Raw genomic sequence first — 14,106 nt, forward strand, 5'->3', positions numbered from 1 at the left:
CGTTGCTGGCAGTTGAAACAGATTTGCCAGTGCCCACTTTAGGGTGTGGCTCTTTTGTGCCAATCCCAATTGTTTAGGGCTAGCTGCCTGTCTGTAACATTGAAGGATTCTGAGATTGCACAGAGGTTCAAAAGGACCACACATGCACTGCTTGGTGATATCATCAGAATTGCCACGTATTCTGGTTTAGTGCATAATCTTTAGATCATAGATACCTTAAAAGTTAAGCTAAACTTTGGGATAGAGTTGGCCTGCATAGTTATCAGTTACTTGCATATATGTGCCAGATTCTGTGTAAAAGCTTTACATTCATTAATTCACTTAAAGTTTATGCATAAAAACCCTATGAGAAAGGTAATAGTGTTATACTCATTTTCCGATGAGGAAAATGAGGGACAGAAAGGTTAGTAACATGGGCAAGATCATCCATCAAGTTAGTAAGTGGCACGTGTGTATTATTGCCTTTTAGTAGGTTGATAGCTAGGAGAGTATGGAGTCAAATTCTTATTGGTGCTGTTCACAAATAGACATCACAAGTAAGCATAGCTATCTGGAGAGCATCTACCACTTAGTGGAAATATAATAGTTATGTATTGGTAGTACATATGAGTCTTAGAATTAACCACCCTTTCCTATTTAGGCAGAAAGTGAAGCTGTTCACTGCTCACAACAATATGACCAACTATGCTACAGTATGGGCATCTAAAACAAACCTTGAGCAGCGGAAAGGACGAGCTGGCCGTGTGCGGCCTGGATTCTGTTTCCACCTCTGTAGCCGAGCCCGCTTTGAAAGGTGAGGCTAGTTCATGAGTAAAGGTTTTTTCTTGAAGAAAGATTTTTTTTTTTTAACCCTTTACATATCCACACCCCACCCCACCCCCGCCCTGCTATGAACTTAATGAACTCAGTGCATAATTGCCACCAGTTAAGTATATTGGAGGAAACATCTTGGATAATGAGATTGTGGTAAGAATGAAAAGAAATCAGAAATAGTTCATGGTGGCATGTTCAATATTGGTTTACTAATAACCTTTTAAAGGAGGCTATCTGGACATTATTTTGGCTCCACATAGCTTTATCACGTTGGGATTACTGATGTTTATAGAGTGGTTAGCTTTCTCAAATTACATTAAAATAATAGTACTTATATATATATAGAATGTTTCTTTTTTTCCCTGTTAGCACATCACCTGTCTCGTATGATTTTCCTTATGTGCCTGAGATACAGAGGGTATTATTTGGATAAGGAAACTAAAGCTCAAGGAGCCTAGCTGACTTGTCCAGGACTGAAATCCAAGTCTGTTAATACCTTGTCTGTTTTCATTTATACTACAGAGTCTTTTTTGGGAGTGTTTGTGATGGGACCTATTGGTTAAAAAATCTTTATCTCTCTGAGTTATAGATTTAAGATATGTACTTAGGTGTGTGTTTCTAGAGATCCATGTGGTGTGCATTAGCTTTAACCACTTGATAAGGTAGGTTGGGGTTTTGTGTGTGTGTATGTTTATCACGATAAAGAATTGTGGGACAGACTAATTTAGATGACCAGATGTGTATAATGCACTGAAGAAAAATCAAAACAGTTTTGATGTACTTTTATACTGGTAACATATGGCTCCCTAGTAATTATAAATGTGGGTTTATTTGAGCATCAGAAGTTAACTCAGGAGACTGGCTGCAACATTTGGAAGATATACCTAGTTCTTTTTAAAGGTTAGATTGTCCCTTGAACTGAAGAAACAACTACTGTACTCTTAACGTCTTAGAGTAAAACCACCTGGTAATTAGTAATGGCATGAATAGACCTAAAGAAGGGATTTTTGTTTTTTTCTCTGTAGGGTGAGGAATAGATATGCTATATGCATTTATGTAAACCTGATTTCTGTTCATCTAAGTCCTGCCAGCAGTGTTGGAACCACCTGTAAATGGTTCCCATGAATCTTCCTCATAAATAATTTGTAGGGAATAAGTCTGAATTAGAAATGTACAGACCTGGATTTTAATGCTACTTGTGCCTGATATATTGCATACCCTTAAACATTTACACTCTGGGCCTATTTCCCCATTCTATAAAATGAGAGTAAGTTACTTAATCTTTCTGTGTCTGTTTCTTCAGTTGAAAAAGGAAAATAATGTAATACCTCATTCATAGGATTAGTTGAAGAACTAAATGAGTTAATAGTGTAAAATACTGAAAACAGTGCTTAACATGTAAGTGCTCAGTAAATGTTAGCTATTATCATTGTTTATGTTAATTTATTATAACTTTCCTTGTTAAAATTGTAAAGGGTTAGATGATCTGTAAGGTCCTTTCCAGTTGCCCTAAATTTATATGGACCAGGAAGGGGGGGGGGGTAGTGGGGAAATGTTAGTATTAGCCCATATCTCTCACAGAAGGTCTCGCTACCGTTTTTGACCCATGTTTGTCATCAGGCAGGACCTCAAGCACCCATAGGTGGGAGTAAGAAAATGAGGATTGTGCATAATTTTTTTCATCTTCCTTCATTCAGCTGAAAATGCCATTAAGCTATAAGTGTAAAGTCGTAAGCCAATACTGAACCAGTTAGAGAGTCTTTGTGGTAAATATAAAATGTTCTTTGATGATTGTAAAAGGATGAAGGATAGGCAACTATATCTATCTGATTCTTTCTCTGCAAAGATTTTATTAAACAAACGTGTACACAGGGGACAGTGGTTATTTATGCTTGTTTCCTCTTAGACTGGAAACCCACATGACACCAGAGATGTTCCGAACACCATTGCATGAAATTGCTTTGAGCATAAAACTTCTGCGTCTGGGAGCAATTGGCCAATTCCTGGCCAAGGCAATTGAACCTCCACCTTTGGATGCTGTGATTGAAGCAGAGCACACTCTTAGAGGTACCCACAAATACAGACCTACCTAACACATGTTAATTATACCATCTGTCTTGTCCTGGCATGTAACACTTAACAAATGAATCAAGAAGACGATACAGTCCACAGGGCTGTGATAATAAGGCTTCCAAAGTTGCCTTATGTACTAGTATGGTCAGTATTATCAAATGAACAATATGAGGTAAGAAAGTGGTAACGTGAGTCTTACTTCGGAAAGAAATGGAGAAAAGGCAGGATGTCATCCCTTAACCAACATATAATGATCAGAACATGAATTACTCATGGTCCCCATGGTATTTTGTGTTCATCTCTTAGAAGATCTATCTATGTTTTCTAGTCACACTTACTATGGAAGCAGTGTAGTTCAGTAGGAAGAATAAGGGCGTTGGAGCTGGGGGATCTGAATTTGAGTTTTGAATCTAGTACTCATCTGCTAGATGAACTTCAGACTTTTGTTCTTCAGATTTCATTTCCTTCTCTCTCAAAATTATCAGTAGATAGTATGAGACTTATGAGCACATAGGTACTTATGCTGCCGTTATAGTTATTACTGTATTTATAGACTTCTCATCGACCGTCTTTAGCTTTACAACATACGGGGCCTAATTCTGGTACCTTCTTGTTATTAGGTGCTCCAGGATTTGGCTTTTTTCTATTTTTAAGAGAATTGTTGGCTGTGGGCATGATGCTGGCAGTTGGCTTGACAAATAATGAAAACTTAAGTATATGATTGTAACCTTAATCTATAAAGAAATGTTTTATCTTTGCCTAGGTTAAAGGGTTGTTTGTTACTGTTTCTGCTCACAAAGAAATATCTCCCCATAGAGCTTGATGCGTTAGATGCCAATGATGAGTTGACTCCTCTGGGACGAATCCTGGCGAAACTCCCCATTGAGCCTCGTCTTGGCAAAATGATGATAATGGGGTGTATTTTCTAGTAAGTGGTTTGTTTTATTGCTGGTAGTTAAATGGTAGAACAATTTGACAAATCTTATCCCACGCCCCACAAAAACAGGATGGGCTCAGATAGAAGAAAAAATTAAATATTCTTAAGTAGAGAAGTGGCATACTTTAGATACTGAGAAAAAGTATGAACCAGTAGATGAACACTAGGCCCAACTTGTTGAGGGAAGAGCACAGATTTCTCAAAAGAGAAGTATAGTTCCTCTTAGGAGGTTAAGTAGTTGTCCTTGAACGAGAAGTAGCATTAGGAAAACAGGTGTATCTTATTAGAAAGTTTTGAAAATTAAGACATTTGGTAAGATGGGAAAGAGAATAGGGAAAGAAAAATATAAATTTTGATCATAATTTATGGTAAATGTTCATCCATTAATATAAGAACTCATTTTTTCCCTTTCTGCTTTTGGAGAGAGCAGCGGTAAAGTTCTTTGTTAAGCCAATTTCAGTGCTGATAAAGCAGGATCATAGCCGATAAAGACTGACCCACAGTTGACAATCCTGCTTGAGCTGCTGGAACAAGAATGTGATCTAGGGGACTGGCCCAGTAATGTAGTGGTTAAGTTCTCATGCTCTGCCTCAGCAGCCCAGGGTTCACTGGTTGGGATCCTGGGTGTGGACCTACACACAGCTCATCAAGCCATGCTGTGGTGGCATCCCACGTGGAAGAACTAGAAGGACATAGGATATATAACTATGTACTGGGGCTTTGGGGAGAGAGAAAGAAAGGAGGAAGCTGGGCAAGAGATGTTAGCTCAGGGCCAGTCTTCCTCACCCAAAAAGAAGAGAAAGAAAGACAAAAGATGTGATCTGTCTGTGTTTCAGTGTGGGAGATGCTGTCTGTACTATCTCTGCTGCCACCTGCTTTCCAGAGCCTTTCATCAGTGAAGGGAAGCGACTGGGCTATGTGCATCGAAATTTTGCTGGAAACAGATTTTCTGATCATGTGGCCCTTTTATCAGTATTCCAAGCTTGGGATGATGCTAGGTATGAGCTTGAAAGAGGAGAGTTGTAAAATTTGGGTGAACTGTCTCTAGTTGCTAATCTCTATCTAGTTCTCTGGGTTTTGAGAATGACTCTCAGCATACCTGTTTATTTTAGAATGGGTGGAGAAGAAGCAGAGATACGTTTTTGTGAGCACAAAAGACTCAATATGGCTACACTAAGAATGACCTGGGAAGCCAAAGTTCAGCTCAAAGAGATTCTCATTAATTCTGGATTTCCAGAAGGTAAAACTCTCACATTCTTAAGACATATCTGAAGTGACATTTATGTAGTACACACACATGCAGTGCAGTGTATTTTAGCTTTAAACTTTGGACCCTATGCCTTTTCTGTGTTCCCAGCTATTTCTTGGTTCTTTGTACTATGGTGATAATCAGTTTTTCACATTAATTCAGTCTTTTAAAAAAGGAAGAAAAGGTTATACTCAGATTGTACCATAGTACACAGATGATTCCTAGATGTTTTAAGAATTGTGCTACTTTTGGGGAGGTTTTTTAAAAATCTCTTTTATCTTGTGAAGAGTACTGATCTAGCTTTTAGTGCTTTAGAATCAGGAGTATGTTGAATAACCTCAAATAGTGGTTTGTGAAGTGATTTATCAGTGTGCCCGTATATTCATTGTTAGATGTGAAGTAAACTCTATCCTGTTAAATTTTCAGTGGCTTTGATGTTTTGGTGTACGAGGACAGTTACAGAGGACTTCAACATGTGATGTAGAAATTGTAATCTAACTGCTCACTTCTTGTGTGTGGTTGAGCTGTTGTACCAAGAGAGACTGAGTTATTTCCTAAAACATTGAGAGCTGGAACACATAACCAGAAATAGCTGTTTAGTTGAGACATAGAAAGTAGTTGGACAGATGGCAAATTTTAAAGGGATATTATCTAAATACAGTAGTCCCCTCTTGTTCAAGGAGGATGCATTCCAAGACCCTCAGTGGATGCTTGAACCCTCTATATACTATGCTTTTTCCTATACATACATACCTATGGTAGAGCTTAATTTATAAGTGAAGCATAGTAAGAGATTAACAACGATAACTAATAATAAAATAGAACAATTATAACAATATACTGTAGTAAAAGTTACCATAAATCTTAACAACCTCAACATATGATTTTCTTTCTTCGTTGAGTCAAGAACTTGTACCTGCTTCACTTAAAGGACACACTTTACAGCTTCTCTTTGCCATATCCGAATTGCCAGCATTGCTACTTTTGCACTTCGAGGCCATTAAGTGAACTAAGGGTTACTTGAACACAAGCACTGCCATGTCTCAGCAATTGATCTGATAACTGCAGTTGCTACTAAGTGACTAACAAGTGGGTAGTGTACACAGTGTGGACGAAGGGATGATTCACGTCTTGGGTTAAGACAGAGTGGAATGGCCTAAGAACAGTGTGCATTTTAAAACTTATGGATTGTTTATTTCTGGAATTTTCCGTTTAGTATTTTCGGACTACTGCTGATCACAGGTAACTGAAACTGTAGAAAGCAAAATTGTTCGTATGGGGGGACTACTGTAGTTCTCATCTGTTGTAAATTGACTAAATTAGTATATTTTTATCAAAATCAAAGGAAAAGGGAAGAACATTTTTTATATGATAGAATCTTCATGACAATCCTAAGATGCAGCTATTACTACTCCATTTTATAGAAGAGGAAAGTGACACAGAAGTTTAAATTACTTGTCCAAACTCGTTCAATTAGGAGGTTATAAGACTAGAATTCAGGTTTGTCTTAGAACAAAATATATTCACATTCCTAGCACTTAACCCTCATACTTTCCAAACTGTGATGAAGTACTCATAAAACATAGTCTGAGTGAAAACATCAGCCCTCATTCCAGTGGGTTCCCTTTAGATCGGTACTCCATCTTCTCTAGAAGGAACAGCTGTTTAAGAACAGCAGATGGAATACTTAGACTGGCGGCGTATTAGTCTCTTATTCTGAGAGTAGATGATTGAGAGATTTTTTCTTTTAAAGTAATCACTCCAAGCTTATCTTATGGTTGAGTCTATAAGAGACTATAGACATTTTAGTTTTCTTATTGTGGAAACTTAGCAGAATTTCTCCTTGAACTTAATCTGGGTACAAGAGTTCTGAGAAGAGAGGAAGTTAGGCAGATTATTTGAAAAAAGAGGGTGGAGGAGGAGTCAGTTCTCCTAATTCTCTTAGTTTATATGCAATGTGAGTAGCAGCCAGATATCTGATTTTTTTTTTTACCCCGTTCCTCTTAACAGATTGTTTGTTGACACAAGTGTTTACTAACACTGGACCAGATAATAATTTGGATGTTGTTATCTCTCTCCTGGCCTTTGGTGTATACCCAAATGTATGCTATCATAAGGAAAAGAGAAAGATTCTCACCACTGAAGGGCGTAATGCACTTATCCATAAGTCATCTGTTAATTGTCCTTTTAGCAGCCAAGACATGAAATACCCGTCTCCCTTCTTTGTATTTGGTGAAAAGGTAAGAAAAGATTAGTTTAGAAGTTTATTGAAAATCCAAATCATCTTAACTCATTAATGGGCGGTCGGAATATGAGTTTTAATTTTCAAAGCATAGTTCATTATGTGGCAGTTGACTGTCAGTTGGAATGTCAAGTATTTCTCTTTGCCTCTTTCTCCATCTGCAGATTCGAACCCGGGCCATCTCTGCTAAAGGCATGACCTTAGTCACCCCATTGCAGCTGCTTCTCTTTGCATCCAAGAAAGTCCAATCTGATGGGCAGATTGTGCTTGTAGATGACTGGTATGCATTTTCAGATGTGAACTCCAGACTGAATTCTTAGAGTAGTATATCATGGTAGTGTGGTTCATGCCTAGTGGTAAGTCTTAAATCAGCTATACCAGTAGAAGCAAATGCATTGGGCCTTGGAACTGCATCTACCACCATGAATACTATACTAAGGAATTAGAATCTGGAGTTTGAGTACCTTTTTCATGTACTCTATACATTGGTTAGAGACTGGTGGTAAGTGTGTAGAAAGCACTTGGCAAAAAGGGAATACAGCTTAGTGAACAGTCATATTCCTGAAAACTTAAAAAACTCCAACAATCTGAGTCTAGTTTCATTTTTTGTAGGAGCCTGAGAGATCTGTATTGCTAACAGTATTTTGCTTGATAGATTTTGTGGTTTACAACTTGTGCCAATAGCTAGCAGTGAATTTTATGTAGTGTAGATTATTGTTATTCTTCATACCTGTGTTTGCTTAAGTCTGAGGCTGTTACAGTAGTTGGAAGTATTGGTACTTGGTAAGAAGTTAAATTTATTTCATCACTTGCCATGTGTAAAATTGAGAGGTAATAGTCTTTTTCTGTGTGTACCCCCTCTCGTTTTTTATTGTTTTTCTCTATTTTAGGATCAAATTGCAAATATCTCATGAAGCTGCTGCTTGTGTCACTGCTCTCCGGGCAGCCATGGAGGCTCTGGTTGTTGAAGTAACCAAACAGCCTAATATCATCAGCCAGTTGGACCCTGTTAATGAGCGAATGCTGAACACAATCCGCCAGATCTCTAGGCCTTCAGCTGCTGGTATCAACCTTATGATCGGCACAACACGGTGAGTACCACAAGAACTTCTCTTGGAACCACGCAGAGGACAGTAAGCTTATACTGGCCTAAAATTCCCATAGTTAGTTGGTAGAGGCCTTGTTATTTAAGTTAAAAATCTAGACAAACACTGAATATGAAATTTAGTTCTGGTTAACACACTCATAAAAAAGGATGTTACTTGCTTTTGTCTCTGTTAATAATCTGTTACATCAGTGCATGTTACAGCTAGAAAGGGACCTTAAAAGTACATACAGAGTCCAGGGTGGGTCACATGACAGGAAAGTGACGGAGCCCAGACGGTCCTCTTTGCACAGTGCTGTTTTGCCATCTCTAAAGAAAAAATGTTGATGAGGGGTAAGTTGCTGCTGCTTCAGATGAAAAGCTTCAGGGTTTATCTTAGGGAAATACAAGAATGTGGATACCTTAAAGCAAAGAAGTGTGAAATTTCTCTTAATTCTTAAAAAGTTTTCTTTGCTTTAGTTTTTTTCACCTTTTAAATTTCTCTTTGGCCACAATTTTTTATTTGGAAATATTTAATAACTGGGGAAAAGGCATAAGAATAGTACAGTGAGCATGCCATACAGTCTTTTAACTTAGGTTCAGCGTTTGTCAGCATTTTGTGACACTTGCTTTTATATATATGACACACACCTGCTTCTTTTGCTTAATCATTTGTGATTAAGTTGCAGACGTTATGACATTTACATCAATATACTTCATATATCTTTTAAGAATATACCTACAATTCCCTGATCATACTAAAAAAATTTAAGTGTTACAGTAACACTACCTAATACACAAATGTGTAAAACTTTTTATACTTACCTAAAAATGTTCTTGAATCTCTTCATCAAGGATCACTTATTGCATTTGGTTATAAACTGTTAGAATTTTATTACACAGAACTGCTATGTGCTTTATGGATTCTGGTTTCCCATTTTGGCTATAACTGAGTTAATTGCTTTTTAAAATTTATTAACCAAACACATAGTACTTAGTGTGTGCCAGGCACCATGCAGGTGCTTTTCTGATGTTAACTCATTTTAATGTTTGGTCTATCCCCTTTAATATAAATAAATAAACTAGATACAGAAAAGTTAAGACCCAGGGTCATAGAGTTAGTGAGTGGTAGAACTGGAGTCCAACTCAGGCGATATGACTCCCAAAACAGTGCTCTAATTATGATGCTACATTGTGCTCCTCCCAGCGGGTGAGGTGTGTAGAGGAATTATTGAGAAAAGGAGAATCTACAAAAACAAAGATAGAAGGTAATTATCCTAGGAAGATACAGATGCTGTGCTCATGGGTGTTGAGAAGAGGATAAGTTACTTTCGGCAGGAGGGATGGTGATCGAGGAGGCTTCACATATAATCTGCTCTGTGAAGGGCAAAAGTCCAGAAACTAGAAAGGATGAGATAAATACAAGAAAGATTTTAGGATGTATGAATATAATTATGGCCTGAATTACAGTAGGGAGAATTGAAATGGGGAGAAATAAATAGATGAGACAGGTTTGCATAGGAGGAATATACAGTTTGGAGTATGTTGAATTGGAGTAGTTGGTGAGACATCATGATTTCTGCACATTTTCTTTGTTTGCCACCTGAAATAGATTTAGCTGTAAACGAATTACCAAAGACATTTTTCAAAAACATATTTGAGGGCCGGCCTGGTGGTGCAGCGGTTAAGTTCACACATTCCACTTCGGCGGCCTAGGGTTTGCCAGTTCAGATCCTGGGTGTGGACACGGCACCACTTGGCAGGCAAGCCATGCTGTGGTAGGCCTCCCGCATATAACGTAGAGGAAGATGGGCACGGATATGAGCTCAGGGCCAGTCTTCCTCAGCAAAAAGAGGAGGATTGGCAGCAGATGTTAGCTCAGCGCTAATCATCCTCAAAAAAAAAAAAATTTCAGAGTTAATGCAGGAAAATATTTGGTGATAAAGATCAAGTAATTTATTGCTAGCTCCAGGAGCCTCATTCTAGTGTATTATTGCTTTGTTGGAATGCTTTATAGTTGAGCTCAGTGAAAGAGAACTATCTTAAAGTTGTAAGAACTGTTGGGGAAGTGGGAGAATTCCTCTCTCCCCCCCCCCTTTTCCTTAAGGTTCTTATGACTGGTCAAATAATTAAAAAGGCAGGTTAGCAGGAGAAAATCAAACGAAGTTTAATAGCATGTATGCGTGGGAGAAACCCAGGAGAAGCTGAGTAACTCAGCCATCTGGCTGAGGCTGCCTGTTTAAATATCTTCAGCTATAGACAAGGAGGATTTTGGGGTAGTGACTTGGGATTTCAGAGGGAAAGGCAATTTACCTGGAGATGGAATGCAAATGTTTGTTAAATAGGTTTTGCTGGGCCAAAAAAATGTGTCTGTTGGTGTCTTTCTATCACACTTATTTTACATCATACTATAGCTGTCATATGTGATGAGCTCCTTCCTGGAACAGGCCTTCTGTGTTAAATTCTTTCAGACAGTTTGGAGGCGGGGGGAGGTTGATGCTCTTTCTGAGTCTTCTGAGCCCTTAGTGTTTTCAGCTCGAAATAAGCCCCATACCAGAGTGGCGCATCTTGGAGTGGCCTGCCCTGAACCCCATTAGGACATACTGCCAAAATTTAAAATCTTTGAGAATGAATCAGAAAGAACGTAAGAAAAGCACGTGGTTCCATTTGATGCAAGTTCCTGTGTCTCTCTTGGAGTAGCAGATTTATTTCATTTCAGTTTGTATTTGTGCATTTGGCTTCATTCCGTTTATGCATTAAATTTTCAAATATGACTAAAGGTTTCTATTTTGTGACTAGTTGACAAGTATTAAGGAGGCTTTGCTAAAGTGGTGGTTTTATCTTTTCCTAGGTATGGAGATGGTCCTCGTCCTCCCAAGATGGCCCGATATGATAATGGAAGTGGATACAGAAGGGGAGGTTCTGGTTACGGCAGTGGTGGCTATGGCAGTGGAGGCTATGGCAGCAGAGGCTATGGAGGTGGCAGAGGCTATGGTGGAGGTGGAGGCTATGGTGGCAGCGGCTATGGTGGTGGCTCCAACTCCTATCGGGGAGGCTATGGTGGAGGTGGTGGCGGAGGCTACAGAGGAGGTTCACTAGGTGGCTATGGAGGCAGCTCGGGAGGAGACTACAGAGGGTCTAGTGGAGGAGGCTACAGAGGTTCCGGGGGATTTCAGCGAGGAGGTGGCAGAGGGGGCTATGGGAGTGGCTACTTCGGACAAGGAAGAGGAGGTGGTGGCTATTAAAGCTGGTTATGTCAGTGCCTATGCATAGAGAGTAAAAAAAAAATGCATGCTACCTATTTCCCCAAGTTGTTTATTTGCTGCCGATAAGTAAACCCGTTTTCCACCCATTCTGTGGTTCACTGTAGTTTAAGGAAACCAAGCGTATAGATACGTTAGTGATTTTGTTTATATTATGTAAAATATAATGACCTATTATAAAAGTACCACAGTTTGTATTTTTTCTTTAAGAAGTAAAGATTTGCCTTTAAAATTAACTTGATATTTTCTTGAGTTTAGTTTAATACAGTAGGAAATGATGTTATTTTATTCAGCATTACACTAATTACAGTATTCAGTATTACACTGAATGCTGGCCATATAGTTAATTGTTGATCTTACATGTTAGAATAATTTTACAGTGCCAATTATATGTTAGTTTTAAACATCAGAGGAAAAACTGTCCACTCTGTTTCAAAGTATGCCAAGTGCTATTATTTCTTGTAGTAGTCAGAATAAATCACCTCGGAATGGGATTGTTATTCTTGCAGTAAATACTAGCCAGTACACAATGCACATGGACCTCTGCACCCGAATAAAATTTTTGACCTAGGGCTAAACATTTCAACTTTTTCTCAAGCTTTATCTTTGAAAAATCTAAGACCAAGGTCAGCATTCTCTTTTCTATGTTCGTTTCCAGTGTAAAAATTAATTTTTAAAAAATTAATTTTAATTAGAAGTTAATCCACAAAACTCTTGAATAAAGAGTTTAGGCAAAGAATGAAGGTAACTGAAGCTTTACTAGTGCAGAAAGTTTGGATATTTCACAAATAACTGTCTACATTAACATGTATTCCAAAGGATATTTGTTAAACTGGTTTATTTTAGTAGAGATGTTTATACATTTATAAAGCTTTACAGTTCCCAATGAATTTTCACATATTTCTCATTTGAGAAATAGCACAGTATAGTAGAGATTACAAAGGTTTTAGACTAGGCAGAACTGGGCTCATATCTTAATGCTGCTGTCTGACACATGGGTGATCTCGGGCAAGTTAGATTTTGTCTTAGTGTCCTTTTCAAAATCCACTTCTCATTCTACATATGTCCTTCACCTCACCTTACTGTCACTAAGCTGGTGACTATCTATTTGGACTCTCAAATCTGTACCTCCAACTGACATTTCCATTCTGAGTATCAAACCATATAAACAAGCTGCTCACTGGGCATACATTTCTGCTTAGATATCCCACAGAAATAAAAATTCAGCACTTTGCAAACTGAAGAAAACCCCCAATTCACCCTATGCCCTGTAGTCTGTTCCCTGTTCACTTGTTTTGTTTGTTTTTTAATCACAGATAGAAGCTTTCAGCTACTTAATTGCCAGAGCTGTGTATGTTACCACATGTAGTCGGGTCACCTTCCAAAACATCTTTTAGTCGTGCTTTTATAAACCAATGGCCTCTGTTCTATTCAGACTCTCATTAACTTGGATGTACAGTGATGCAGCAGCCTCTTAACTGATCTTCCTGCCTGTGGTCCTGCCTGTCTGCAGTCCCTCCTCCACACTGCAGCTGGAATAAACATTCCCATACAAATCTAATACCACCATCACCCGCTCCTGGCTTAACCAGTGCTTCCTGTTGCCTTCAGGGTAAAGCTCAACTCCCTTCTTACCTCCTCACTCCCACAGCCGTATGGAACTTCTGGCATCATTAGTGCACCATGCTTTCTCTTGCCCTTTGCACATGTCCTGAAAACTTCCATAAAAGGTGTTAGTACTTGGCTGGTACTCATTCTTCCAACAACTTCAACTAGAAATGAGATGTCAAATGATGGCTGCAAAAAGGCCAGAAGCGATGTGAACTTACATTCTCAAAATTTGAAAGAACCACTCAGGTGTAGTTCTAATAATCTTTTGGTATTCAGCTAAAAACCTAAGGAAATCCCTATGGAGGTTTCTAGAACTCTTTGTGCAGCTTCCTCCTCTTTGTACTGTCCCACAAGTTTTAGCTACCCTCTCCAAACTTCAATCTCTTTCTCTTCAACTCAGTGAGTCTGTGCTCTGCTTGGTTCTTTCTTCCTCTGCTATGATCCAGAAAGTGCCTCCACACAGAAGGAGTCATCTTAGGACTCATCTCATCTCTTTCCCTTATTTTGGGGATCATAGTTCTGCATTGCTTGTTGTATGATATCTGAAAGCAGTTGATTCATATACACATACACATAGCTACACAATATATATATGTAAACATATAATTATGTGAGTATGTGCATCTGTGTATATATTGGTTTTTTAAGATAGTTTGATTTTCTAGTTGTTTACATTGGAGGGACTCAAGTATCAGACTGTCATAGCTGTAACTGGAAGTCAGCTTAAGTCAGTTTTTAACATCCACAGATTCCTTTGAAGGAATGATCAGACTTACAGAGCAGAAAGCTACATTTAATGTTACTCTGTGGTATATTAATACCTGGAGACATCAG

General features: G+C 38.5%; 1 protein-coding gene across 2 annotated transcripts in view; it reads left to right on the forward strand.

The window, feature by feature from the left end:
- The window catches only part of DHX9 (DExH-box helicase 9), a 48,004-nt gene extending 36,107 nt beyond the window's left edge, over positions 1–11,897 (forward strand). For both annotated transcript variants that reach the window (XM_005609775.4, XM_005609776.4), the window contains 9 exons: positions 641–793; positions 2,720–2,880; positions 3,703–3,814; positions 4,660–4,821; positions 4,936–5,063; positions 7,083–7,312; positions 7,479–7,594; positions 8,205–8,405; positions 11,250–11,897. In XM_005609775.4, coding sequence (XP_005609832.1) covers positions 641–793; positions 2,720–2,880; positions 3,703–3,814; positions 4,660–4,821; positions 4,936–5,063; positions 7,083–7,312; positions 7,479–7,594; positions 8,205–8,405; positions 11,250–11,643 — 1,657 coding nt within the window. In that variant the 3' untranslated portion in view covers positions 11,644–11,897. The remainder of the gene's footprint in view (positions 1–640; positions 794–2,719; positions 2,881–3,702; positions 3,815–4,659; positions 4,822–4,935; positions 5,064–7,082; positions 7,313–7,478; positions 7,595–8,204; positions 8,406–11,249) is intronic.
- The last annotated feature ends 2,209 nt before the right edge of the window (positions 11,898–14,106 follow it).

The sequence above is a fragment of the Equus caballus genome, chromosome 5 (genome assembly GCF_041296265.1).
Source record: "Equus caballus isolate H_3958 breed thoroughbred chromosome 5, TB-T2T, whole genome shotgun sequence".
NCBI classification, from domain to species: Eukaryota; Metazoa; Chordata; class Mammalia; order Perissodactyla; family Equidae; genus Equus; species Equus caballus.